This window comes from Salvelinus alpinus, chromosome 22 (genome assembly GCF_045679555.1).
Source record: "Salvelinus alpinus chromosome 22, SLU_Salpinus.1, whole genome shotgun sequence".
Taxonomy (NCBI): Eukaryota; Metazoa; Chordata; class Actinopteri; order Salmoniformes; family Salmonidae; genus Salvelinus; species Salvelinus alpinus.
Genome location: NC_092107.1, coordinates 31,091,498 through 31,119,398, shown reverse-complemented (window position 1 = coordinate 31,119,398; position 27,901 = coordinate 31,091,498). Strand labels below are relative to the sequence as shown.

Here is a 27,901-nt window from a genome sequence, read left to right as displayed (position 1 = left end):
GTCACCCCGCTCCTCCGCTCTCTCCACTGGCTTCCAGTTGAAGCTCGCATCCGCTACAAGACCATGGTGCTTGCCTACGGAGCTGTGAGGGGAACGGCACCTCCGTACCTTCAGGCTCTGATCAGGCCCTACACCCAAACAAGGGCACTGCGTTCATCCACCTCTGGCCTGCTCGCCTCCCTACCTCTGAGGAAGTACAGTTCCCGCTCAGCCCAGTCAAAACTGTTCGCTGCTCTGGCACCCCAATGGTGGAACAAACTCCCTCACGACGCCAGGTCAGCGGAGTCAATCACCACCTTCCGGAGACACCTGAAACCCCACCTCTTTAAGGAATACCTAGGATAGGATAAAGTAATCCTTCTAACCCCCCCTTAAAAGAGTTAGATGCACTATTGTAAAGTGGTTGTTCCACTGGATATCATAAGGTGAATGCACCAATTTGTAAGTCGCTCTGGATAAGAGCGTCTGCTAAATGACTTAAATGTAAATGTAAATGTAAACATAAATATGGGTTGTTGTCTTTCTCTCTCTCTGTTAGTATGTGTGTGAGTTTGTGTGTGTTCATTTCTAACAACTTCCCAGCATTCTCTTCTTCCCTTGAGGTTCTTGCTGCTTTTCTTCTCCACCTCTCACCTGTCTTCACTTCCCTCCTTTCTTCATCAGCCAGGGGGATCACCTCTTCTACATCATCATCATCATCATCATCATCATCATCATCATCATCATCAAAATCAAAATCATTGACTGATTTTTAGGACTAGTATAAGTAGATGCATGTGGCTGAAAAATGAACGATCAAGCTGTTTCTCTGCAAAATGAGTCCTATGTTGATGCAATCGTTTAACTTTTTTAAAATCACAACATCATATCGGTTGATCGCCATAGAATAATGTTGATGACAGGTTAACCTGGTGGTCCTCCACGTCTCACACCAGAATTGTGGAAATGCAAGACAAAAGAAGAAGGATGCAATCGAATGCATTGCGAAGGTTTTCCGGGAGACGGCGCAGCGAGCCATTACATTTCAGTTGCATCTGAAACCTGGATTAGGAGGCTAGGACAGCACGGTGGAGTCAGCCGGCAGGACGCAGGACAGCCAGCACGACAGCACATCGCGAGGGAGTCTAGAAGAGTACAAGCCAGCACGGCGCTGGGTGGATTCAATTTCTGATTGAGACTACCAGGTAAAATGATCCGAGATAAACGACCAGCAAACAATATGTTAGGTAGTCAGTTTAGCTGCTTGGCGTGTTCCCACGATTTTGTCTTGAATAGGTACATTGTAAACGAAGGCTTGGCGTTTTGTAATAACGACGTTATTAAGGTAGATTCAGCGAAAAAAATACAAGTTTGTTAGCGCATATTTAGCTTTACAAGCTGTAACTTTAACTGTTATACCGGTAGTATTGATGCAGAAATCTAGACGCTACTATAGTGCATGTGTTAGCTATAACAAGATTATCTAGCTACAGTTAGCCAGTTCGCTAGCTACCAAAATATCCCCTCCCTTGCAGCTGGTCAGCATAGCATTGTAGCCGAGGCGAACAGACAAACTGGCACAATGCTTCAACATTGTTTTAATTAGTGCAATCATTATGAAATAGTATCTCCTCGCGAGTAGCCTACTACAATGCAGCAGTTCTACAGAAGAGTTTCACCACGTTAAGATACTGTACAGGCAGACTGGTTACATATAAAACATTTATACATTGAAAAGCAAAAAGAGTTTGGAGACAGTTTAGTTTACCACGTTTTGAACTCCCTATGTCCAAATATAAACCTTATAATGAACATGACTTGAGAGAACAGCTCAGTCATCTAGGCAATTTCTGAGGGGAGGTGATTGAGGATTCTGATTGAGGCACCCTTTTACCTCACCTAGCCATGCTCTTAGTTTAGTCTGTCTAATAGCAGGGTTGCGTTGTGTATAACTGACGTAAATGGTAGGTTTTTTACATTTTCTTCCTTTCCCTCCCTGATTCTTCCTAGATCCATGCTTTCTCATAGGTCTATTCATAGAAGGCAGGATGTATAGTGGAAAATGGTACAAACTTGTTTGCCATTGTGTGCAGCAACGTTTTTCTATTTCTTCTAATGGTTTAGAGGCCTGTTATAGACATGTTTGTTTCATAATGTTGCTTGTCTTTGTTGTGTCTATTTAGACAGCAGGAATGGGGCAAGGTGTGGGTGGCTGACTGACAGGGAGACGGACCAATCACATGTCAGGATGCTGGCTAGAAACCTCTTCATCCTCCTGGTGGTGGTGGGGGCAGTGCTGGCCATCGTGAGCCTCAGCCTCCAATTCTGTAAGTTTGTGTACTGTCTCTACCTCTGCCATTATGTGTGGTTGTAATTTGTGTACGAGTGCTTGGTGTGTATATCCAGGTGTGTTTGTGTATGATCACGTGGTGTGTGTGTATTATATCTGGCCACTTGTGTTTTGTTCTCCAAGGAACCCAGTGACATGGAAACAAAGACAAGTCCTCTAGAGACATTCTCTATGTAGACTAGACCTATCCACTATGATTCCCTGAGATACTCTTAAGTGTTCTTCCTATAACGTGTCTGCTGTGGAATGGCAGGCGCTGCCGGTAGAAAATGGCCTCCACCATTGTACACCATCTCCCCTGTGCATAGTCCAGACACAGTGTCCTCGATGCCCGTGAATACAAGGAAACCGGCCCTGTCGATTAGATACTTAAGACTCTTACTGTCGGTGGATGGGAAGAAGTTCTTTAGCTGTTATGTGAAAAGAATATAATTAAAATGTAGGCTAGACTGGAGGATATTATTGAGCTGCAAAAGTAACATCCATATTTGGTGGAAAAATCCTAGTCCCAGATTATGTTGATTATTCTGGGTTCCTGAAACCCATATCAGACTGTGATGAAGTGTTTTTCACTAGGATTAGTTCTTGTCTGGACAAACATGTATTATCAGCTCAAATACGGACTCAATATCCATCTTGCTCTCCCTCACACACACCACACACACACACACACACACACACACACACACACACACACACACACACACACACACACACACACACACACACACACACACACACACACACACACACACACACACACACAGGATTACTGTGCAACCCAGTGCTGCAGAGATAGCGTTTTGGGCTGTGCATTTGCCAGAAAATCCCCCCGGCTCCTTCTCAACGCCTCTTTTAGGCTCCTTCCCCCTGTATTACTTTTTGAACTGTGGCCATATAGTACAATACAGCTACACAGGTTCAATATGTAAACTCATATTATAACATATATGTGAAATATGCAGTGCAGTGCATACCTTTCTCTCTCACTCTGTACCATGCTTTCTTCCCTCAAGTCTTTACAGACACCAGAAGAGATATGAATTCTGTGACTGTGAGTGTGTCTTAACTTACCTTTCTCTCTCACTCTGTACCATGCTCTCTTCCCTCAAGTCTTTACAGACACCAGAAGAGATGTGAATTCTGTGACTGAGTGTGTGTCTTAACTGCATTGAGAATGTGTGAACTCTGGGACCCTGCTGCCATCTCTCTCTCCCTCAAAGGCAGATGTGTCTGTCTGAGGGGGATTGTAGGCTGAAGTAACTTTAATGCCACTACTTAAAACCATTCTCCGCTCCTGCCCTCCAATCTTCTCCTTTAGCAAAAACAAAAGGCAATAAAACATTAAATCCCACTGTAATTGTTACCATAGTGTGTGTGTGTGTGTGTGTGTGTGTGTGTGTGTGTGTGTGTGTGTACACCACACATGCATATGCTAGGCTCGTACGGGTCGCTTACTTTGTCATTGAGCATGTGTCTTGACTCTTGATGTAGTTGTCAATCACTTGAGGAGAACATGATATTTACGTAATCAAAGTATGGTCTGTGTTCGCGTCCTCTCCTTCCCTGTCATGTGATCTGTAGGTTGTTTGTGTGTTGGAGAGAGGCTGTCATAACTTATTCATCAGCCTGCAGGTCATTATCCTCTAGTACAGCCAAGGAGCCAGGGGAAGGCCCAGTGGGACACCAGCACTTCATTGATTGTCATCCCTCTTTCTCCTCCACTTTTCCTCCCTCTCATCTCTCTCTTTTTCTATTTTAGTCTCTGACTCTTATCTTTCTGTTTTGGTCTGTTCTTTCTTATGCTTCTTCTCTCACTTTTCCTCTTCCTCCTGCCTTCCCTGACTCACTCCCTCCGTTGGGGAAGCAAGCCAGTGTATTGAAGCATGGCTTTCAATTTGTTTTCTGAAACCTGATTGATTATGGTGTGTGATCCAGACAGGCGATGACAGATGGTTTGCCGTGACTCTGACACTGCCTGGACGGGGGTCACCATGACAACTGTTTGACAAGCGGCCGGGAGTCCCACGGGAAGAGAGGTGTGAGGCATAGCGGAACAGAGGATGGAGAAGGAGGGGAACAAAAACAGCTGGAGAGAGAGATAGAAGAGAGGAAAGGAGAGACGAAAGAGAGAGACGACAGGAGAGGGAATGGAAGAGGAGATAAAGTCATGGAGAGAGGGGGACGCGATAACATCAGCAGTGATATAGGAAAGTATAGATACAGGAATATAGGATAGTATAGATACAGGAATATAGGAAAGTATAGATACAGGAATATAGGAAAGTATAGATACAGGAATATAGGAAAGTATAGACTACAGGAATATAGGAAAGTATAGATACAGGAATATAGGAAAGTATAGACTACAGGAATATAGGAAAGTATAGATACAGGAATATAGGAAAGTATAGACTACAGGAATATAGGAAAGTATAGATACAGGAAAGTATAGATACAGGAATATAGGAAAGTATAGATACAGGAAAGTATAGATACAGGAATATAGGAAAGTATAGATACAGGAATATAGGAAAGTATAGATACAGGAAAGTATAGATACAGGAATATAGGAAAGTATAGATACAGGAAAGTATAGACACAGGAATATAGGAAAGTATAGATACAGGAATATAGGAAAGTATAGATACAGGAAAGTATAGACACAGGAATATAGGAAAGTATAGATACAGGAATATAGGAAAGTATAGATACAGGAAAGTATAGGCACAGGAATATAGGAAAGTATAGACTACAGGAATATAGGAAAGTATAGATACAGGAATATAGGAAAGTATAGATACAGGAATATAGGAAAGTATAGACACAGGAATATAGGAAAGTATATACTACAGGAATATAGGAAAGTATAGATACAGGAATATAGGAAAGAATAGATACAGAAATAAAGGAAAGTATAGATACAGGAATATAGGAAAGTATAGATACAGAAATAAAGGAAAGTATAGATACAGGAATATAGGAAAGTATAGATACAGGAATATAAGAAAGTATATATACAGGAATATAGGAAAGTATGTGGTATTGGTGGTATTGATCGTGGCAGTGTTGTGTGATATTGGTCATGGCAGTAGTGTGTGGTATTGGTTGTGGCAGTAGTGTGTGGTATTAGTTGTGGCAGTAGTGTGTGGCATTAGTGTGTGTGTGTTATTGGTTGTGGCAGTAGTGTGTGGTGTTAGTCGTGGCAGTAGTGTGTGGTGTTAGTCGTGGCAGTAGTGTGTGGTGTTAGTCGTGGCAGTAGTGTGTGGTGTTAGTCGTGGCAGTAGTGTGTGGTATTGGTCGTGGCAGTAGTGTGTGGTATTAGTCATGGCAGTAGTGTGTGGTATTGGTTGTGGCATTGGTGTTAGTCGTGGCAGTAGTGTGTGGTGTTAGTCGTGTCAGTGGTGTGTGGTATTAGTCGTGGCAGTGGTGTGTGATATTGGTCGTGGCAGTAGTGTGTGGTATTAGTTGTGGCAGTAGTGTGTGGTATTAGTCGTGGCAGTAGTGTGTGGCGTTGGTCGTGTCAGTAGTGTGTGGTATTAGTTGTGGCAGTAGTGTGTGGTATTAGTCGTGGCAGTAGTGTGTGCTATTAGTCGTGGCAGTAGTGTGTGGTATTGGTCGTGGCAGTGGTGTTGATCGTGGCAGTAGTGTGTGGTATTAGTCGTGGCAGTAGTGTGTGGTATTGGTCATGGCAGTGGTGTTGGTTGTGGCAGTAGTGTGTGGTATTGGTTGTGGCAGTGGTGTGTGATATTGTTCGTGGCAGTAGTGTGTGGCATTAGTCGTGGCAGTGGTGTTGGTTGTGGCAGTAGTGGCAGTGGTGTTGGTCGTGGCAGTAGTGTTTGTTATTAGTCGTGGCAGTGGTGTGTGGTGTTCGTCGTGGCAGTAGTGTCTGGTATTGGTCGTGGCAGTAGTGTGTGATATTGGTCATGTCAGTGGTGTTGGTCGTGGCAGTAGTGTGTGGCGTTGGTCGTGTCAGTAGTGTGTGGTATTGGTCGTGGCAGTGGTGTGAGATATTGGTTGTGGCAGTAGTGTGTGGTATTAGTCGTGGCAGTAGTGTGTTGGTCGTGGCAGTAGTGTGTGGTATTAGTCATGGCAGTAGTGTGTGGAATTGGTCATGGCAGTAGTGTGGTATTGGTCGTGGCAGTGGTGTTTGTTATTAGTCGTGGCAGTGGTGTGTGGTATTGGTCGTGGCAGTAGTGTGTGGTGTTAGTCGTGGCAGTAGTGTGTGGTATTGGTCGTGGCAGTAGTGTGTGGTGTTGGTCGTGGCAGTGGTGTTGGTCGTGTCAGTGGTGTGTGATATTGGTCGTGTCAGTAGTGTGTGGTGTTGGTCGGGGTGTTGGTGTGTGGTATTGGTCATGGCAGTAGTGTGTGGTGTTGGTCGTGGCAGTAGTGTGTGGTGTTGGTTGTGGCTGTGGTGTTGGTCGTGGCAGTAGTGTGTGGTAAAGGTCGTGGCAGTGGTGTGTGATATTGGTTGTGGTATTAGCGTGTGATATTGGTCGTGGCAGTAGCGTGTGGTGTTGGTCGTGGCAGTAGTGTGTGGTGTTGGTCGTGGCAGTAGTGTGTGGTATTGGTCGTGGCAGTGGTGTGTGATATTGGTCGAGGCAGTAGTGTGTGGTATTAGTCGTGGCAGTAATGTGTGGTATTGGTCATGGCAGTGGTGTTGGTTGTGGCTTCAGTGTGTGGTATTAGTCGTGGTAGTAGTGTGTGGTATTGGTTGTGGTAGTGGTGTGTGGTGTTGGTCGTGGCAGTAGTGTGTGGTGTTGGTCGTGGCAGTAGTGTGTGGTGTTGGTCATGGTAGTAGTGTGTGGTGTTAGTCGTGGCAGTAGTGTGTGGTGTTGGTCGTGGCAGTGGTGTTGGTCGTGTCAGTGGTGTGTGATATTGGTCGTGGCAGTGTTGTGTGGTTTTGGTCGTGGCAGTGGTGTTGGTGTGTAGTTTTGGTCATGGCAGTAGTGTGTGGTATTGGTTGTGGCGGTAGTGTGTGATATTGATTGTGGCGGTAGTGTGTGATATTTGTCGTGGCAGTAGTGTGTGGTATTGGTCGTGGCAGTAGTGTGTGGTATTATAAAAGTAAGTTTTATAATGTTAATTTGAAATGCAGGCAGTCCACGTCTAGTAGGCTGAGAGGAATTGCAGTTTGTGAACTAACACCTGCACTAGCACTGATTTTGCTGATACTGACTATGACTGAGATGTGGTGGTGCCACCTAGCTATCTTAAAATGATACCCACCCCCTAATTACAGTACATCTGGTGTTGTTTTAGCACGGTATCACTAACACTGGGGCTTAATTAAATGTGTGGGTTGAGCATTAGGATGCTACTCTTCTCCAGGATGGATGGCTTTGCCTGCCAAGGCCACACATTATGTTTATTCTCGATACCTTTCTCCCTCTTTCTCTCCCTCCCTATTTCTCTATCCCTCACCATTTGGAAATGGCCCTGTTTTATTTCTCTGGTGGGAGAGATGGAGGGGAGGAAGAGGAGGAAGGTCATTCACAGTCCATCCTGTGTGTTTAAGGTTTACTGTAGCAGCTGACTCTTTACTACAGTACAGGCGGTGTAAAACACTGAGGTGTAAGGCTGGAAGGAAGCTCTCACCAGTGTAATAGGCTCACCCTTTTCAACTCTCAGCCAATGCATACAGTCAGAATTACCTGCTCTTCCCCTAATTACTGGCCCTGCTGTACGTTTCTTTATGTACATTTCTTAAGGCTAGCTATTTGTTACTTATACCTGGCCCTCTGATGTCGTGTATGTACTGTAGGCTTGCATGTGTGTTGCTTTGGTACCCTGTGTGTGTATGTGTTTGTGTGTGTGTTCATGCTCCAAGCTTGTACACAACTCTGTGTGTTTGCGGGTGTGTGAGTTGGCGTTGATGCCCTGGGCTTGTGTGGCTTGCGTGTTTCTTCAGTATGTGTGCTCTTACATAGTGTGGGCAGTCCGTTACAAAAGGCCCTTTGTATGGGCGACTGTGGCAGACCAGGGCAATGAGCAGGCCTGTAATGGGGCCATGGGTCTGCCTAGTGCGCAGACCCATGGCCCCATGTGTGTGCGGGGAGAAAGGACCAGTTCAGTGAATGGGTTCCAGTGTGTGTCTTCCCCTCTACCCAGTGAGCAGATCTCAGAATACACTTCCTCCCCCTTTCCCTCGTCACCGGTGAGTCTATACTGATGCTAACTGACCGGTGAGTCTATACTGATGCTAACTGACCGGTGAGTCTATACTGATGCTAACTGACCGGTGAGTCTATACTGATGCTAACTGACCGGTGAGTCTATACTGATGCTAACTGACCGGTGAGTCTATACTGATGCTAACTGACCGGTGAGTCTATACTGATGCTAACTGACCGGTGAGTCTATACTGATGCTAACTGACCGGTGAGTCTATACTGATGCTAACTGACCGGTGAGTCTATACTGATGCTAACTGACCGGTGAGTCTATACTGATGCTAACTGACCGGTGAGTCTATACTGATACTAACTGACCGGTGAGTCTATACTGATGCTAACTGACCGGTGAGTCTATACTGATGCTAACTGACCGGTGAGTCTATACTGATGCTAACTGACCGGTGAGTCTATACTGATGCTAACTGACCGGTGAGTCTATACTAACTGACCGGTGAGTCTATACTGATGTTAACTGACCGGCGAGTCTATACTGATTCTAACTGACCGGTGAGTCTATACTGATGCTAACTGACCGGTGAGTCTATACTGATGCTAACTGACCGGTGAGTCTATACTGATGCTAACTGACCGGTGAGTCTATACTGATGCTAACTAACCGGTGAGTCTATACTGATACTAACTGACCGGTAAGTCTATACTGATGCTAACTGACCATCTATACTGATGCTAACTGACTATATATACTGTTGCTAACTGACCAGTGAGTTTATACGGATGCTAACTGACTATATATACTGATGCTAACTGACCAGTGAGTCTATACGGATGCTAACTGACTATATAAACTGATACTAACTGACCAGTGAGTCTATACGGATGCCAACTGACTATATATACTGATGCTAACTGACCAGTGAGTCTATACGGATGCTAACTGACTATATATACTGATGCTAACGGACCAGTGAGTCTATACGGATGCTAACTGACTATATATACTGATGCTAACTGACCAGTGAGTCTATACGGATGCTAACTGACTATATATACTGATGCTAACTGACCAGTGAGTCTATACGGATGCTAACCCGTGAGGTTTTTCTTTGCAACATCCCGGAGTCGGCTCTTCACTGTTAACATTGAGGCTGGTGCCTTCATTTCTCAGAACAAGAATAGACTGACTAGTTTCAGAATAAAGGTCTTTGTTTCTGGCCATTTTGAGCCTGTAATCGAACCCACAAATGCTGATGCTCCAGATACTCAACTAGTCTAAAGAAGGTGAGTTTTATTGCTTCTTTAAGCAGAACAACAGTTTTCAGCTGTGCTAACATAATTGCAAAAGGGTTTTCTAATGATCAGTTAGCCTTTTAAAATGATAAACTTGGATTAGCTAACACACAACGTGCCATTGGAACACAGGAGTGATGGTTGCTGATAATGGGCCTCTGTACGTCTATGTAGATATTCCATAAAAAATTTGCCGTTTCCAGCTACAATAGTCATTTACAACATTAACCATGTCTACACTGTATTTCTAATCAATTTGATGTTATTTTAATGGACAGAAAATGTGCTTTTCTTTCAAAAACAAGGACATTTCTAAGTGACCCCAAACTTTTGAACGGTAGTGCAATTCAACACGTCTATTTTTCGTTGTCATGGTTACACTGTTTTTATAGCTTCAAATGTCTTTCCTGTTTCCACTCTGAGGGGTTGCTGTATCCGGGAGATGGAATGTACTGGTTGGGGTTAATATGGATGCCCTCACTTTAAGATAGTGTGGCTTCTATTTAGGCTAGTTGATTTAAAGGTTGTCATAGGAATGAAAGGGCCTCTCTCCTTTTATAGTTAGAAAGTGTCTTGCTCTGTCTCTCTTTGCAAAGATATGTAATATTTACCTACTCCACTGCCGGGCATCAGGACAACCAGGGTTTCTGAGGTAAGTGTGTGTGTCTATGTGTGTGCGGGGTAGTGAGTATTGTCAGGAGGGCATTGCGTTTCAACTTCTTCCCAGGATCCTGTGTTTCTGAATGGGACTGCAGTGGTTCCCACACCGCTCTCTCCCATTGGGCTGCCTGGCCTTGGGGTCACAGGTCAATGGTTGTCAAGGCAACCCTGGGTTATTGGTGAGGGACTCTGTACAGGGTTCTACTGCTGTTTACATGTAGATGAACTGGGCTGAGGTTTGGCTGAAGCTGGGGGGAGGCTGGGCCGGCGCTGAGACTGGGCTGAAGGGGAGGCTGGGCTAGCGCTGAGGTTGGACTCAGGAGGAGGCTGGGGACATGATTGGCTGAGGCTGGGCTGAGGAGGAGGCTGGGGACATGGTGGGCTGAGGCTGGGCTGAGGAGGAGGCTGGGGACATGATGGGCTGGGGCTGAGGGGAGGCTGGGCTGGGCTGAGGCTGGGCTGAAGCTGGAGACATGAATGGCTGAGGCTGGACTGAGGAGGAGGTTGGGCTGAGGCTGGGAACATGCTCTCGCTATACTTCTCTCTCGCTCTCTTTCTCTCACTCAATCCTTCATTCTCTGCTATTTCATTCAGTCTCTCTCTCCCTCACAATCTGTCAAACATTGAGGAGTTGACCCATTAACCTCTCTTGGGTATGGGGCAGTATTTTCATGTCCGGATGAAAAGCGTGCCCAAAGTAAACTGCCTGTTACTCAGGCCCAGAAGCTAGGATAGGCATATAATTGGTAGATTTGGATAGAAAACCCTCGAAAGTTTCTAAAACTGTTAAAATTATGTCTGTGAGTATAACAGAACTGATATGGTAGGCGAAATCCTCTCAGATTGCAGTTCCTAGGCCTTCCACTAGATGTCAACAGTCTTTAGAAATAGCTGGTTTTTGGAAAAATTTGCCAGAAATTTTAGTTTTTCTAGGTGGCTTCCATTTTGGCTGTAGTGTTTCCAAGCGCGTGGACGAGAGCGCGTTCTTTTGTATTTTTCTCCGGTAAAGACAATAACGTTTTTCCGTCTTAAATTTGATCATTTATTTACGTATTAGGGTACCTAAGGTTTGATTATAAACGTTGTTTGACTTGTTTGGAAAAGTTTATTAGTAACGTTTGGGATTCATTTTGTATGCATTTTGATGGAAGGAAACTGGGTGGATTATTGACTGAAGCGCGCCAGCTAAACTGAGTTTTGAGTTATGGAACAAAAGGACCATTTGTGATGTAACTGGGACCTTTTGGAGTGCCAACAGAAGAAGATCATCAAAGGTGATCTTATATCGCTATTTCTGACTTTCGTGGCGCACCTGCCTGGTTGAAATATGCTTTTGTATGCGGGGCGCTGCCCTCAAATAATCGCATGGTGTGCTTTCGCCGTAAAACCTTTTTGAAATCTGACACAGCGGCTGGATTAACAAGAAGTTAAGCTTTATTTTGATGTATTACACTTGTGATTTTATGAAAGTTAAATATTTATAATTCTGTAGTTTGAATTCCGCGCTCTGCAATTTCACCGGATGTTGGCAAGGTGGGACAGTACCGTCCCACCTGCCTATAAGAAGTTAAAGTAATTTGAAAATGTTTATACTCCCCCCCCTCCTCTCTCTCCAGTCCACCTAATCCCCACTACACCCATGGGTGAGGAGCGGCCCCCCCAGGGTCAAGGCCAGGGCCAAGGGAAGAGCAGGAAGAGAGTGATCCCTGTCCCCAACACAGAGGCTCCTGAACCAGACCCTATCGCTGAGGCTTATGGCTACTGCAACACCCCCGACCGCTCTGAACAGGCCTGGGAGGGTGAGACACGCACACACACATACACACACATACACACACACACACACACACACACACACACACACACACACACACACACACACACACACACACACACACACACACACATACACACAGTCTAATCCGCTGTTCCATTGGGAAGAAAGAGCAATGTTTCAGTCCTTTGCAGTCTGCTAACGTGTTAGCCTATGGCTCAACCAATCAGTGAAGATAGGTCAAAGCTCAGGTTTTATAACAGAACTTTAGGGAGTTAGTCAGTAGGCAACAAGGAAGGAAATACGGAACACTTAGATGTGTGTACTAGAGGTCGACCGATTATTATTTTTCAACGCTGATACCGATACCGATTATTGGAGGACCAAAAAAAGCCGATACTGATTAATCGGACAATTTTTATATATATATTTGTAATAATGACAATTACAACAATACTGAATGAACAATGAACATTTTTATTTTAACTTAATATAATACATAAATAACATCTATTTAGTCTCAAATAAATAATGAAACATGTTCAATTTGTTTTAAATAATGCAAAAACAAAGTGTTGGAGAAGAAAGTAAAAGTGCAATATGTGCCATGTAAGAAAGCTAACGTTTAAGTTCCTTGCTCAGAACATATGAAAGCTGGTGGTTCCTTTTAACATGAGTCTTCAATATTCCCAGGTAAGAAGTTTTAGGTTGTAGTTATTATCGGACTATTTTTCTCTATACCATTTGTATTTCATATACCTTTGACTATTGGATGTTCTAATTGGTACTTTAGTATTGCCAGCCTAATCTCGGGAGTTGATAGGCTTGAAGTCATAAACAGCGCAATGCTTGAAGCACAGTGAAGAGCTGCTGGCAAACGCAGGAAAGTGCTGTTTGAATGAATGCTTACGAGCCTGCTGCTGCCTACCACCGCTCAGTCAGACTGCTCTATCAAATCATAGACTTAATTATAATATAATAACACACAGAAATACGAGCCTTAAGGCATTAATATGGTCAAATCCGGAAACTATCATTTCGAAAACAAAACGTTAATTTTTTCAGTGAAATACGGAACCGTTCCGTATTTTATCTAACGGGTGGCATCCATAAGTCAAAATATTCCTGTTACATTGCACAACCTTCAATGTTATGTCATAATTATGTAAAATTCTGGGAAATTAGTTCGCAACGAGCCAGGCGGCCCAAACTGTTACATATACCCTGACTCTGTGTGCAATGAACGCAAGAGAAGTGACACAATTTCCCTAGTTAATTTTGCCTGCTAACATGATTTTCTTTTAACTAAATATGCAGATAAAAAAAAAAATAATGATTTTAAGAAAGGCATTGATGTTTATGGTTAGGTATATTTGTGCAACGATTGTGGTTTTTTCGCAAATGCGCTTTTGTTAAATCATCCCCCGTTTGGTGAAGTTGGCTGTCTTTGTTAGGAAGACATAGTCTTCACACAGTTCGCAACGAGCCAGGCGGCCCAAACTCCTGCATATACCCTGACTCTGTTGCACAGAACGCAAGAGAAGTGACACAATTTCCCTAGTTAAAATAAATTCATGTTAGCAGGCAATATTAACTAAATATGCAGGTTTAAAAATATATACTTGTGTATTGATTTTAAAGAAAGGCGTTGATGTTTATGGTTAGGTACATTGGTGCAACGACAGTGCTTTTTTCGCAAATGCGCTTGTTACATCACCCATTTGGCCAAGTAGGCTGTGATTCAATGATAAATTAACAGGCACTGCATCGATTATATGCAACGCAGGACACGCTAGATAAACTAGTAATATCATCAATCATGTGTAGTTAACTAGTAATTATGTTAAGATTGATTGTTTTTTATAAGATAAGTTTAATGCTAGCTAGCACCTTACCTTGGCTCCTTGCTGCACTCGCATAACAGGTAGTCAGCCTGCCACGCAGTCTCCTCGTGGAGTGCAATGTAATCGGCTGAAAACTTGAAATCAGCCCTAATGAATCGGCCATTGTAACGGCTTTCGTTGGTGGAAGGAGAGGAGGACCAAAATGCAGCATGGTAAGTGTTCGTCATATTTTAATTTCAAACTGAACACCACACAAAATAACAACGATAAGAAAAAACGAAACAGTTCTGTAAGTTGAACAGACACTAGACAGAAAATAAACACCCACAACCCATAGTGGGAAAACAGGCTACCTAAATATGATTCTCAATCAGAGACAACGATCGACAGCTGCCTCTGATTGAGAACCATATCAGGCCAGACATAGAAATATAACAACACAGAAAACAGAACATAGACTACCCACCCAAACTCACGCCCTGACCAACCTAACACAAAGACATAAAAAGAAACTGAGGTCAGAACGTGACAGCCATTCCGATTAATTGGTCGACCTCTAGTGTGTACACCAGATGTGTTGGGTTATGTAAAGATAATTGATAGGCTGGGGTTGGGTCATAGTTTGCGAGAGGATAAAGGGTCATGGTTAGAGGATAGAGAGGATAAAGGGTCATGATTAGAGGATAGAGAGGATAAAGGGTCATGGTTAGAGGATAGAGAGAATAAAGGGTCATGGTTAGAGGATAGAGAGGATAAAGGGTCATGGTTAGAGGATAGAGAGAATAAAGGGTCATGGTTAGCTAGAGGATAGAGAGAATAAAGGGTCATGATTAGAGGATAGAGAGGATAAAGGGTCATGGTTAGAGGATAGAGAGGATAAAGGGTCATGGTTAGCTAGAGGATAGAGAGGATAAAGGGTCATGATTAGCTAGAGGATAGAGAGGATAAAGGGTCATGGTTAGAGGATAGAGAGGATAAAGGGTCATGGTTAGCTAGAGGATAGAGAGGATAAAGGTCATGATTAGCTAGAGGATAGAGAGGATAAAGGGTCATGGTTAGAGGATAGAGAGGATAAAGGGTCATGATTAGCTAGAGGATAGAGAGGATAAAGGGTCATGGTTAGAGGATAGAGAGGATAAAGGGTCATGATTAGCTAGAGGATAGAGAGGATAAAGGGTCATGGTTAGAGGATAGAGAGGATAAAGGGTCATGGTTAGAGGATAGAGAGAATAAAGGGTCATGGTTAGAGGATAGAGAGGATAAAGGGTCATGGTTAGAGGATAGAGAGGATAAAGGGTCATGGTTAGAGGATAGAGAGGATAAAGGGTCATGGTTAGAGGATAGAGAGGATAAAGGGTCATGGTTAGAGGATAGAGAGGATAAAGGGTCATGGTTAGAGGATAGAGAGGATAAAGGGTCATGGTTAGAGGATAGAGAGGATAAAGAGTCATGGTTAGCTAGAGGATAGAGAGGATAAAGGGTCATGGTTAGAGGATAGAGAGGATAAAGGGTCATGGTTAGAGGATAGAGAGAATAAAGGGTCATGGTTAGCTAGAGGATAGAGAGGATAAAGGGTCATGGTTAGAGGATAGAGAGGATAAAGGGTCATGGTTAGAGGATAGAGAGGATAAAGGGTCATGGTTAGAGGATAGAGAGAATAAAGGGTCATGGTTAGCTAGAGGATAGAGAGGATAAAGGGTCATGATTAGAGGATAGAGAGGATAAAGGGTCATGGTTAGAGGATAGAGAGAATAAAGGGTCATGGTTAGCTAGAGGATAGAGAGGATAAAGGGTCATGATTAGAGGATAGAGAGGATAAAGGGTCATGGTTAGAGGATAGAGAGAATAAAGGGTCATGGTTAGCTAGAGGATAGAGAGGATAAAGGGTCATGGTTAGAGGATAGAGAGGATAAAGGGTCATGATTAGAGGATAGAGAGGATAAAGGGTCATGGTTAGAGGATAGAGAGGATAAAGGGTCATGGTTAGAGGATAGAGAGGATAAAGGGTCATGGTTAGAGGATAGAGAGGATAAAGGTTCATGATTAGTTGGTGATAGAGAGGATAAAGGGTCATGGTTAGAGGATAGAGAGGATAAAGGGTCATGGTTCATTTTATTTAACGATACCATAAACCGTTATTCTTTTTTATAATTGAAGCTAAACCAATCCGACCTCAACAAGCACTAATCGGTCAGTATCATTAGTTTTGCACAGGTCAGATGATTCAAGGCCACTGTGGTATGGAAGAACATCTGACTGCTGGAACGCTTTTTTTCTCTGTCAGTCAATAGACAACTACTATAGTCTTTATTCAAACCATGCACTCTCTCACAGACTCATGACAGCAACACTTCAGATTTATCAATAAGGATTGGAGCCACTTGTTTCACATACTTCAAGGTTATCTGTAAAGCTGTCCTCTGATATTGTGTTGGTGTAATATTACACCAAGAATAAGCCAAGAATGTATTTTTTATAAATCATCACTATCACTACCAAAACGAGCCTTACAGCCACAGCTACAACCACTACTACTATGATGGTGAGGATGATGGTGGTGATGGTGGTGATGATGGTGATGATGAGGATGATGGTGGTGATGATGATGATGATGAGGATGATGGTGGTGGTGATGATGATTTTGGTGGTGATGGTGCTGATGGTGGTGATGGTGAATATATGTGGTTCTCTCCCCTCCCAGGACACAGCCCTGTGGACTACAAGCTGCTGTCTGTCCAGGTGATGATTCGCCATGGCGACCGTTACCCCCTTTATGCCATCCCCAAAACCAAGCGGCCTGCCATCGACTGCACGTTGTCCCCAAAGAGGTGAGAGCAACGCCCACTGACTGAACATCCAACCAAACCAAGGGAATGATGATGCAATAAATAGTCTGTAGTCTCCTATTGTTCATTATTCATTCATAAAGGCCTTCTGTTAAATAAAGATGGCCTTCTGAATTAACTGAGTCTCTCGTGTGAATATTAGGTATTCCCTCCAGCTCCACAGTTTCCATTAGATCATTGTGAATACAGGGCAGAAAAGCATGCCACACAGACATGTGAGTCAGACACGCCTCTCTCCTTCTCAACAGAACTAGCTGGCAGTAACCATCCATAATAATCACATTTCTCTTGTCAACAGCTCAATCCCCCCCAAAAATGCAGTTTTGACTGCATCAGAAAATGACAGAACTTTGTCTTGTGAAATGAACCATCTCCCCTCTCTTACCCCCTAGTATTTTCTAGTTAGCACATCGGTGAAAAACTTTAATATACTTTAATAACTTTAAATAATTGCTATGAAGAAGAGGGGAATGTGAGAAGAGAATATGAGCTGCTGTTGTTAGTCGAAGTGATTAGCTGTGGTTATGCAGTGTGGGATTTGGAGCTACAAGATGTTCAGTCTGACTTCTCCCTCTGGGATTGGAGATGAGACGTGTCTGCTATGTAATTATCTGGAGTGTCAGGGAGGTGCATGTCCTGCTTGGGGCCAGAGGTTGGCTGGTGCTCAGTCTCAGACCTGATCAGACTACACTGAGACACTCTCCTTATTTCAAAGTGTGACTATGTTGACTGTCTAACAGTCATTCTGTCTCTCCTTTTAACTTTTATCTCCGTCTTGTTTTCCCTCCATCTCTCTCTCTCTGGTAGACTGTCATTGTTATCATTATTGTGATGGGTGATTTTACTGCATCTGTTTCCGGCTACTCTCTGGTGCACACACACACACACACACACACACACACACACACACACACACACACACACACACACATTTTGATATTTGAAATTTCTCTCTTTCATGTTCTCTCATCTTCCCATATTATTTTCTCTCTCTGTGTATTACTGTCTTATTATCTGTTCACCTCCCCTTCTCATCCATTTGTCATCCTGTCTGTCATCCCACTGTCACCTCCCCCTCTCATCCACCTGTCATCTTGTCTGTCATCCCACTCACCTCCCCTTCTCATCTACTTGTCATCCTGTCTGTCATCCCACTGTCACCTCCCCTTTTCATCCACTTGTCATCCTGTCTGTCATCCCACTGTCACCTCCCCTTCTCATCCACTTGTCATCCTGTCTGTCATCCCACTGTTCACCTCCCCTTCTCATCCACTTGTCATCCTGTCTGTCATCCCACTGTCACCTCCCCTTCTCATCCAGTTGTCATCCTGTCTGTCATTCCACTGTTCACCTCCCCTTCTCATCCACTTGTCATCCTGTCTGTCATCCCACTGTCACCTCCCCTTCTCATCCACTTGTCATCCTGTCTGTCATCCCACTGTTCACCTCCCCTTATCATCCACTTGTCATCCTGTCTGTTATCCCACTGTCACCTCCCCTTCTCATCCACCTGTCATCCTGTCTGTCATCCCACTGTCACCTCCCCTTCTCATCCACTTGTCATCCTGTCTGTCATCCCACTGTTCACCTCCCCTTATCATCCACTTGTCATCCTGTCTGTTATCCCACTGTCACCTCCCCTTCTCATCCACCTGTCAACCTGTCTGTCATCCCACTGTCACCTCCCCTTCTCATCCACTTGTCATCTTGTCTGTCACCTCTCCTTCTCATCCACTTGTCATCCTGTCTGTCATCCCACTGTCACCTCCCCTTCTCATCCACTTGTCATCCTGTCTGTCATCCCACTGTTCACCTCCCCTTATCATCCACTTGTCATCCTGTCTGTTATCCCACTGTCACCTCCCCTTCTCATCCACTTGTCATCCTGTCTGTCATCCCACTGTCACCTCCCCTTCTCATCTACCTGTCACCCTGTCTGTCATCCCACTGTCACCTCCCCTTCTCATCCACCTGTCTTCCTGTCTGTCATCCCACTGTTCACCTCCCCTTCTCATCCACCTGTCATCCAGTCTGTCATCCCACTGCATCTCACTGCTCTGCTCCCCCTCTCCTCCACCTGGCATCCTGTCTGTCATCCCACTGCTCTGCTCTGTCTCATCATGCAGCTGGCACTTTCTGAAAATATATTATTTATAGAAAGGGAAGTCATTGCTGTGGCTCTTGCCTCAGTCAAAAGTGTGTGTGTGTGAGTGACTGTGAGTGAGTGAGTGTGTGTGTGTGTGTGTGTGTGTGTGTGTGTGTGTGTGTGTGTGTGTGTGTGTGTGTGTGTGTGTGTGTGTGTGTGTGTGTGTGTGGAGTGAGTGTGAGAGTGTGTGAGTGAGTGAGTGAGTGAGTGAGTGTGTGTGAGTGTGTGTGAGTGAGTGTGTGAGTGTGAGTGAGTGAGTGTGTGAGTGTGTGACTGAGTGTGTGTGTGTGTGTGAGTGAGTGTGTGAGTGTGTGTGTGTGAGTGACTGTGTGTGTGAGTGTGTGTGAGGGCACTTGGGTTCTGTCTACTTTGATTGGCACAACAGAGTGATCCCTGGTGACTTGCATAACCTTGGATCTTGGCATGTCATTCTGAACATATGGCCGATAAATTCCTCCCCATTCCTCTTTTTGGGATATCTTAGTCTCTGGCCATTTGCAAAATTCAACATGGGCATTTCATTCTGAGCTGATGGGTCTTGCAGAGGAAGAGTCAGTCATCTGTGGTCACTGGGCCTGGCCTTCACAGAGCTGAGAGGACTGGTGAATATGTCTGCTATGAAGCCAAACCTACAACCTAATTACACATCTTCACTAATGTGTGGCATGTCATAAGAAGGCATAACACAAACCACATGAGCACTCAGGTATTCTGAGTTTGTCTCTCTGCCTTTCTGTCTCTCTGCCTCTTTCCCCCAGTGCTCCTCTGCAACTCTCTCTCGCTCTCTCTGTGTTTGGTGTGACTGGTCCAGTATTCAATGCCATCTGGCTCTCCGCACTGACATTCCACGCCAAGTCAGAACTGAAAGGGAGGGAGGAGAGAGAAACAAAGAGATGCAGGGCAAGACAGTCAAGCGTAGAGATTGGGAAGAGAGAAAGCAAGAGTGTGAGACAGAGAGAGCGAGAAATAGAGAGACATAGAGAGAGTGAGACATAGAAATAGAGAGAGTGAGATAGAGAGAGAGAAATAGAGAGTGAGACATAGAGAGAGAAATAGAGAGAGTGAGGGGTGGAGGGAGGGAGACTTGGGGAGGTTGAGATGTGGCCCTCCTGAGAGAGGAGTTCAGTTTTTCTGGTGCTGCAATAGATGCACCAGAAGTGTGTGTTTGAGCAGGCTGTGTTGTCTCTGGGGCATGTGTGGATTATGTGTGTGTGCTTGAGAGAGAGAAAGAGAGAGAGAGAGAAACGGAGAGGAGAGCAAGAGAGAGAGAGAGAGAGAGAGATGGAGAGGAGAGCGAGAGAGAAGAGGGGTAGAGAGAGAGAGGAGAGAGAGAGAAGAGATGTAGAGAGAGAGAGAAACAGAGAGAAGAGAGATAGAGAAAATAGGTTTAGAGAGAGAAACAGAGAGAGGAGAGAGAGAGAAGAGAGAGATAGAGAAAAGAGGTTTAGAGAGAGAGAAACAGAGAGAGGAGAGAGAAGAGAGAGAGATAGAGATGTAGAGAGAGAGAGAAACAGAGAGAGGAGAGAGAGAGAGAGAAGAGAGAGAGATAGAGAAGAGAGGTTTAGAGAGAGAGAAACAGAGAGAGGAGAGAGATAGAGAAGAGAGGTAGAGAGAGAGTGTAACGATCGTCCTGGAAAGAAGGTGACTAAAACGCAGCGTGGTAAGTGTTCATTATAATTTAATAAAATAACCTGAACACTGAAACAGCAAAAACAACAAAGAGAGTGAACGAAACAACACAGTTCTGTCTGGTGCAACAACACAAAACAGAAAACAACTACCCACAAAACCCATGTGGGCAAGAGCTACCTAAGGATGGATCTCAATCAGAGACAACAATAAATAAGCTGCCTCTGATTGAGAACCACACCCGGCCAACCAACAAAGAAATACAAAACATAGAACACAGAACATAGAATGCCCACCCCAACTCACGCCCTGACCAAACCAGAATAGAGACATAAAAAGGATCTCTAAGGTCAGGGCGTGACAGAGAGAGAAAAATATCCAAACACTCTTAGATAACTTTCTGGAGACCACATTCACTCACAGTAAAGAAGGCATCAATCTAGCAGTAAAAAACATCAACTATATGTTCAGGCAAACGGCAAAAGAAGCACAATTGAAATTGATAAAAAACAAAACAAAAAAGTTCACAGATGACAACTGGTTTGAGGCAGATTGTAAAATTATAAGGAAAAAACTTAGAACACTATCCAACCAAAAGCACAGAGACCCAAATAATGGTGAATTACGCCTTCATTACTGTGAGACTTTAAAACTCTATAAACGTACACTCAGAACCAAAAAAGCACAGTACAACAGCAAGCAGCTGACACTAATTGAGGAGTCCATAAACACAAACAACTTCTGGCAAAATTTGAAAACAAAAAAAATCTAAACAATAGGAATTAGCGATACAAAATGGTGACATATGGACAACCCATTTTAAAACACTCTACAACACCGTTCAAATTGACACAAACACAGAACGCCAAATTCATGAGGAGTTGAATGGATTAGAAAAAGCTATAAAGGACAATCAAAATCCATTGGACTCCCCAATTACTGACCAGGAGCTCTATAAGAAACTTCAGGCTCTCAAATTTAAAAAAGCATGTGGACCTGATGGCATCCTAAATGAGATGCTCAAACTCACTAGTGCAACATTTCAATTGGCCATATTAAAACTGTTTAATTTGATCCTGAGTGTAGGTTATTTCCCTGACATCTGGAATCAAGGACTCGTAACCCCAATCTTTAAAAACGGAGACAAATTTGACCCTAACAATTACAGAGGCATTTGTGTGAACAGTAACCTGGGGAAGGTTTTCTGTAGTATTATAAATGTAAGAGTTCTAAACTTCCTTAATAAGCACAATGTCTTGAGTAAAAGCCAAATTGGATTTATACCAAAACATCGCACAACTGATCATATTTACACCCTGATAGATAAACATGTCCACCAAAATAATACCAAAATATACGCTTGTGTAACGCTTGTCTAATTCCGAGGAGGTGGAGTAGGGATTGGACCAAAGCACAGCGTGGGAATTAGACATAATGAATTTATTTAAATGATAGACGAACACAAAACACTTGAGAATTTACAAAATAACAAACGCAGTCAACAGACCTGAACAAACGAACTTACATGACACGAAGAACGCACGAACAGGAAATAGACTACACAAACGAACGAACAAACAAAACAGTCCCGTGTGGTGCAACATACACAGACACGGAAGACAATCACCCACAAACTAACAGTGTAAAACAGCCTACCTATATATGATTCTCAATCAGAGGAAATGAATAATACCTGTCCCTGATTGAGAACCATATAAGGCTAATTAACAATCACACTCCCACATAGAACAAACAACACAGACTGCCCATCCCAACTCACGCCCTGACCAACTAAACACAAACAAAAACAAGAGAAAACAGGTCAGGAATGTGACAGCTTCCTTACCGACTTCCAAAAAGCATTTGATTCTGTTTGGCAAACAGGACTGTTCTACAAAGTTATTGAAAGTGGTGTAGGGGGTAAAACTTATGACATAATTAAATCAATGTATACTGGCAATACGTGCAGCATTAAAATTGGCAAGAAAAGAACAGAATTCTTTAACCAGGTGCGGGGCCTTCGTCAGGGTACTAATCTGAGCCCTGCACTCTTCAATATTTACATCAACAAATTGGCCACTATTCTAGAAAAATCCTCAGCCCCTGGTGTTAGTCTCCACAATTCAGAGGTTAAATGCCTACTCTTCGCAGATGACCTATGCCTGCTGTCACCCACAGCACATGGCCTACAGCAGAGCCTGGACCTGCTAGAGCAGTACTGCCAGGGCAGTAAACCCCAAAAAGACTAAAATAATGATTATCCAGAGAAGAACCAGATCTCAGGGAATTAGACCAAAGTTCTCAATTGGTACAAAATATATAGAGTACTGCACACACTACAATTACTTAGGTTTAAAAATAAGCTCAACTGGACACCTTAATGAGGCAGTGAATGAACTGAGAGAGGAAGCACGCAGGGCATTCTACGCCATTAAAAAGCTAATTCAAATTGAAATACCTATTAAAATTTGGCTAAAACTAATTGAATATGTCATTGAACCAATTGCACTTTATGGCAGCGAGATGTGGGGTCCACTTGCAAAACAAGATTTAATCAAATGGGACAAACACCCCATTGAAACCCTGCATGCAAAGTTCTGTAAGATTCTCCTACATGTCCAGAGGAAAACTACAAACAATGCATGCAGGGCAGAATTAGGCAAATATCCACTAATAATAAAAACTCAAAAAAGAGCAATTAAGTTTTGGAAACATCTAAAATACAGTGACCCCCTCTCATATCACTACCAAGCCCTGCAATGCCAAGAGCTGAGCAAAGAAAAGAGTCCCCTCATCCAGCTGGTCCTGGGGCTGAGTTCACTAACCTGTTCTACTAACACACTGAAGCCTCAGGACCAGAACATCCAATCAATCAGGATAAACCAAATTACAACACAGTCAAAACAAAACTATATTGCTTATTGGGAAACACAAGCACAAACACAAAGCAAAATGCAGTGCTATCTGGCCCTAAATCGACAGTACACTGTGGCTAAATATTTGACCATGGTTACTGATCAAAACCTTAGAAAAACATTGACAAAGTACAGGCTCAGTGAGCACAGCCTTGCCATTGAGAAGGGTAGACACAGGAAAACCTGGCTCCCTGTAGAGGAAAGGCTGTGCAACCACTGCACAATAGCAGAACCTGAGACGGAGCTGCATTGCCTGACAAAATGTCAAAAATATAAAACAATTCGAGAGTGTCATTTCCCCAAATTTGAAACCCTTATTCAAGGTTTCAAAGATCTCTCTGATGAGAGTAGGCTACCCGTCCTGTTGGGGGAGGACGCAGAGAGCTGTGGGCTGGCAGTGCACTACATTGCTGCCTGCCATAAGTTGAGGGACAGTGTCTGACAAACCAATCAACCTGCACTCTACTGTATTGTTATTGTTGAATGTATGGTTATTTTGACACTTGGTTATTGTTGTTACTGTTGTCCCGTTGACAATTTTGATTCTCATTTTTATTTTTATATTGTAAATATCCAAAATAAGCTTTGGCAATATGTACATTGTTACGTCATGCCAATAAAGCAAATTGAATTGAATTGAATTGAGAAACAGAGAGGAGAGCGAGAGAGAGGAGAGAGAGAAGAGCGGTTTAGAGAGAGAGAAACAGAGGAGAGAGAGAGAGAGGAGAGAGAGAGAGAGGAGAGAGAGAAACAGAGTGAGAGAGAAACAAAGAGAGAGAGAGAGAGAGAGAAAGAGAGAGAGGAGAGAGAGAGAGGAGAGAGAGAAACAGAGAGAGAAAGAAACAAAGAGAGAGAGAGAGAGAGAGAAACAGAGAGGAGGGAGAGAGAAACAGAGAGCGAGAGAGAAACAGAGAGAGGAGAGAGAGATAAACAGAGGAGAGAGAGAGAGAGGGAGAGAAACAGAGAGGAGAGAGAGAGAGAGAAACAGAGAGAGAGAGAAACAGAGAGGAGAGAGAGAGAGAGGAGAGTGAGAGAGAGAGAGAAACAGAGAGAGAGAGAGAGAGAAGAGAGAGAAACAGAGAGAGAGAGAGAAACAGAGAGCGAGAGAGAAACAGAGAGAGGAGAGAGAGAGAGAGAGAAACAGAGAGAGAGACTATTTCTAAAGGTCTACAATTTTTATGTGTGTGTAATTATGAGGATCTAATCTGCACTAGCATATGAGTTATAGACAGGATCCTAGGGGCCAGATGGAGCGTGTGTCTGTGCGTGTGTGTGTGTGTGTGTGTGTGTGTGTGTGTGTGCGCGTGTGTGTGTCTGTGCGTGCGCATGTGTCTGTGTGTGTGTGGGTGCGCGTCCATGTATGTGTGTGAGTTGGCAGTAGCATGCAGAGTCGACCCACTGTCTCTGTCTGTCTGCGGTTTCTCCAGCTGGAAACTATTCTCCCTCCTTAGCCTGCCTCCTGCATCTCTGTTCATCTCTCTCCCCCCTTCCAGGAAACCCTCCCACCCCCAGCTGAATTCTTTCATTGGTCACATGGCCCAGGGGGGGCGTGGCCGCTGGGAGGGGAGTCTCAGCTCGTTTCCCCGCCTCCCTAACCACAGCGCCTGTGAGATGGGTGAGCTCACTCAGACAGGTAACCAACCAATCAATCACATTAAAGATGCGTAATGAACCAACCAGTCACATTCCAGCTGGACTGGGTTTAGATCTGAAATGTTCAACCAATCTCTGTCTTTCCCGTCTTCAGGTGTGGTGCAGCACTTACGCAATGGCCAGCTCCTTCGCCTAGCCTACAAGCGTCACAAACTCCTCCCGCCCAATTGGTCGACCAAGCAGGTGTGGGTGGAGACTACGGGCAGGAGCCGCACCCTCCAGAGCGGGATGGCTCTTCTGTATGGGTTCCTGCCCGACTTTGACTGGAGCCGTCTGACAGTCCACCACCAGTGGAGCACGTTGTTCTGTGGCTCAGCCTGCGACTGTCCTGCTAGGAACCCCTATCTGGAGGAGGAGCAGAGGAGACAGTACCGCCTCAGAGCGGCAGACACTGAACTGGAGAGGACCTACGCAGACATGGCCCGTACGCTAGGTCTGCCCCCGCGCCAGCTCAGAGCTGCCAACCCTATAGACTCTCTGCTGTGCCACCTGTGCCACGGCCTGTCCTTCCCCTGTGTGGCAGCAGGGAGTGCTCTCGGCAGTGGGGGCTGTCTGACTCTGGCCCAGTTCGCTGTGATCCGGAGGCAGCAGTTAGAGGACGAGGTGGACAGGAAGAGGGTGGGACTGTATCGCCGCTACGCCGTGCTCGCCACGCACCCCTACCTCAACCGCACCGCCAATCGGATGGAGCGCGTCGCCAAGGCCAACGCTCCGGGACGAAAACCCCGCGCTGGAGGAGAGGAGGCGTTCACCCTGTCTTCGGCTCACGACGTCACTGTGGCGCCGTTACTAAGCGCCCTGGGCTTGGAGGATGCACTCTTCCCGAGGTTTGCGGCGAGGGTTGTGTTTGAGTTGTGGAAGAGTCCGCCCGCAACACAGGGACAACGTAAGGGGCAAGGCCAGGGCCAGGATAAGGCTGCGTGGTTGAAAGGGGAGAGGTCAAAGGTTGGTAATTGGGGAGACATGTTTGTGAGGGTTCTGTACAACGGAGAGGATGTGACTTTCCATACCACCTTCTGTCGCTCACATGACCGCAACGCCGCACAGCCGCTATGCCCCCTGGGTAACTTCCTGTCGTTCGTCAAGAAAGACATGTTCAATGTCCTCAATGCCACGTCCTACCACAACGCCTGCTACCGACGGACAGGCTGACTGACAGATGGAAGGATAGAGACAGAAAAGGAGGAGAAGAAGAGAATGAGTCAGAGAAAGAGGGAGTTATAATTTAGCTGATTTTAGAATTTGTTAATAGCTCTTTTCCCACTTGGGTATGGAAGTGTCCTTTTGACATTTTCTAAAGTCACAAACATTCCTAGAAAGCATAAATGCTGATCATACATATCACTGCAAAAATACATATTTTCACCAGCAAATTCCTATACACAATCACACGTGCTCACAGACTTTATACATACTCTTCATGCCTTCTTGATCAGATGTCTTTGTTGATAAAGTTTGACTTCTAAACTGACAGCCTTGTGGTGTCGACAATCACACCAGGATACTTAACCTGCAATTATACACATTTCAACATGGACCTTTCTACAATTTTTTAGTTTTTGAAATGTTTGTAAGGAAAAGAGGTGGAAGGACACTATTCTCACATTCCTGCATTCCAACTGGGAATGTTGAGATTCCGCTTTTCCCAAATTCCTGCATTCCAACTGGGAATGTTGAGATTCCGCTTTTCCCAAATTCCTGCATTCCAACTGGGAATGTTGCGATTCCGCTTTTCCCAAATTCCTGCATTCCAACTGGGAATGTTGAGATTCCGCTTTTCACAAATTCCTGCATTCCAACTGGGAATGTTGAGATTCCGCTTTTCACAAATTCCTGCATTCCAACTGGGAATGTTGAGATTCCGCTTTTCCCAAATTCCTGCATTCCAACTGGGAATGTTGAGATTCCGCTTTTCCCAAATTCCTGCATTCCAACTGGGAATGTTGAGATTCCGCTTTTCCCAAATTCCTGCATTGAAAGGGGAACGTTGAAACTGGAAACACTAATGCTGGATTAGTTCATATAAAATGTAAAAACTGCCATTTATAATTTGTCTTGATATTGTCTGACATTTTGATTATAATGGTGCTGGAGACCAATAGAATTAGGGTCAGTTTTGCTGTACAATTAATTTATTTTAGTTTACTCAACTACGTACTTTAAGCTGAAGTAGATTTCAATGTTAAGAATTAAGTCAATCCAACAATTTACGCTCGATGTTTACTCAGTAATGAAAATATTCTGCACCTTAGTGAAGGCTAGTTGTTATGGTACTTAGATTCACAGCTGCTGTAAGATGGCAATAACAGTTAATAGATATGTCATCAGTAATTGTAATTTCTGTGGACATTTTTTTTAACGATGCTCATCAGTTTGAATAATTATAATTTTTACTATAAAGCACATTACACAGTGGGCCACGAAGTAATAAAACTTGTTTCCTCACAACTGTCTCTGTATTGTGTGAAAACATATGAGCTAACGTATGTTCTGAATTACCCAAGTCTCATAGACTAGACGTAACATAGTAAACATAAATCCAGGACACTCAAATTAGTATGATATATTATGTTTGGTATGGTAACATAAGATAGAAGGTTACTTAGGCAACAACGAAAGGTGGATAGTTGGGCGTATAATGCAAATGTCCAGCAACCCAAAGGTTACGTGTTTGAATCTCA

At 44.1% G+C, this 27,901-nt stretch overlaps 1 protein-coding gene across 1 annotated transcript; it reads left to right on the top strand.

Annotated features, from left to right (window-relative positions):
• The first annotated feature begins 1,062 nt into the window (after nucleotides 1-1,062).
• LOC139549420 (2-phosphoxylose phosphatase 1-like) lies at nucleotides 1,063-27,668 on the top strand. The gene is made up of 6 exons (XM_071359911.1): nucleotides 1,063-1,184; nucleotides 2,163-2,306; nucleotides 12,030-12,212; nucleotides 16,733-16,859; nucleotides 25,061-25,200; nucleotides 25,315-27,668. The coding sequence occupies exons 2-6, from the start codon at nucleotides 2,228-2,230 to the stop codon at nucleotides 26,370-26,372; spliced, it is 1,587 nt and encodes a 528-aa protein (XP_071216012.1). The 5' UTR covers nucleotides 1,063-1,184; nucleotides 2,163-2,227; the 3' UTR covers nucleotides 26,373-27,668.
• The last annotated feature ends 233 nt before the right edge of the window (nucleotides 27,669-27,901 follow it).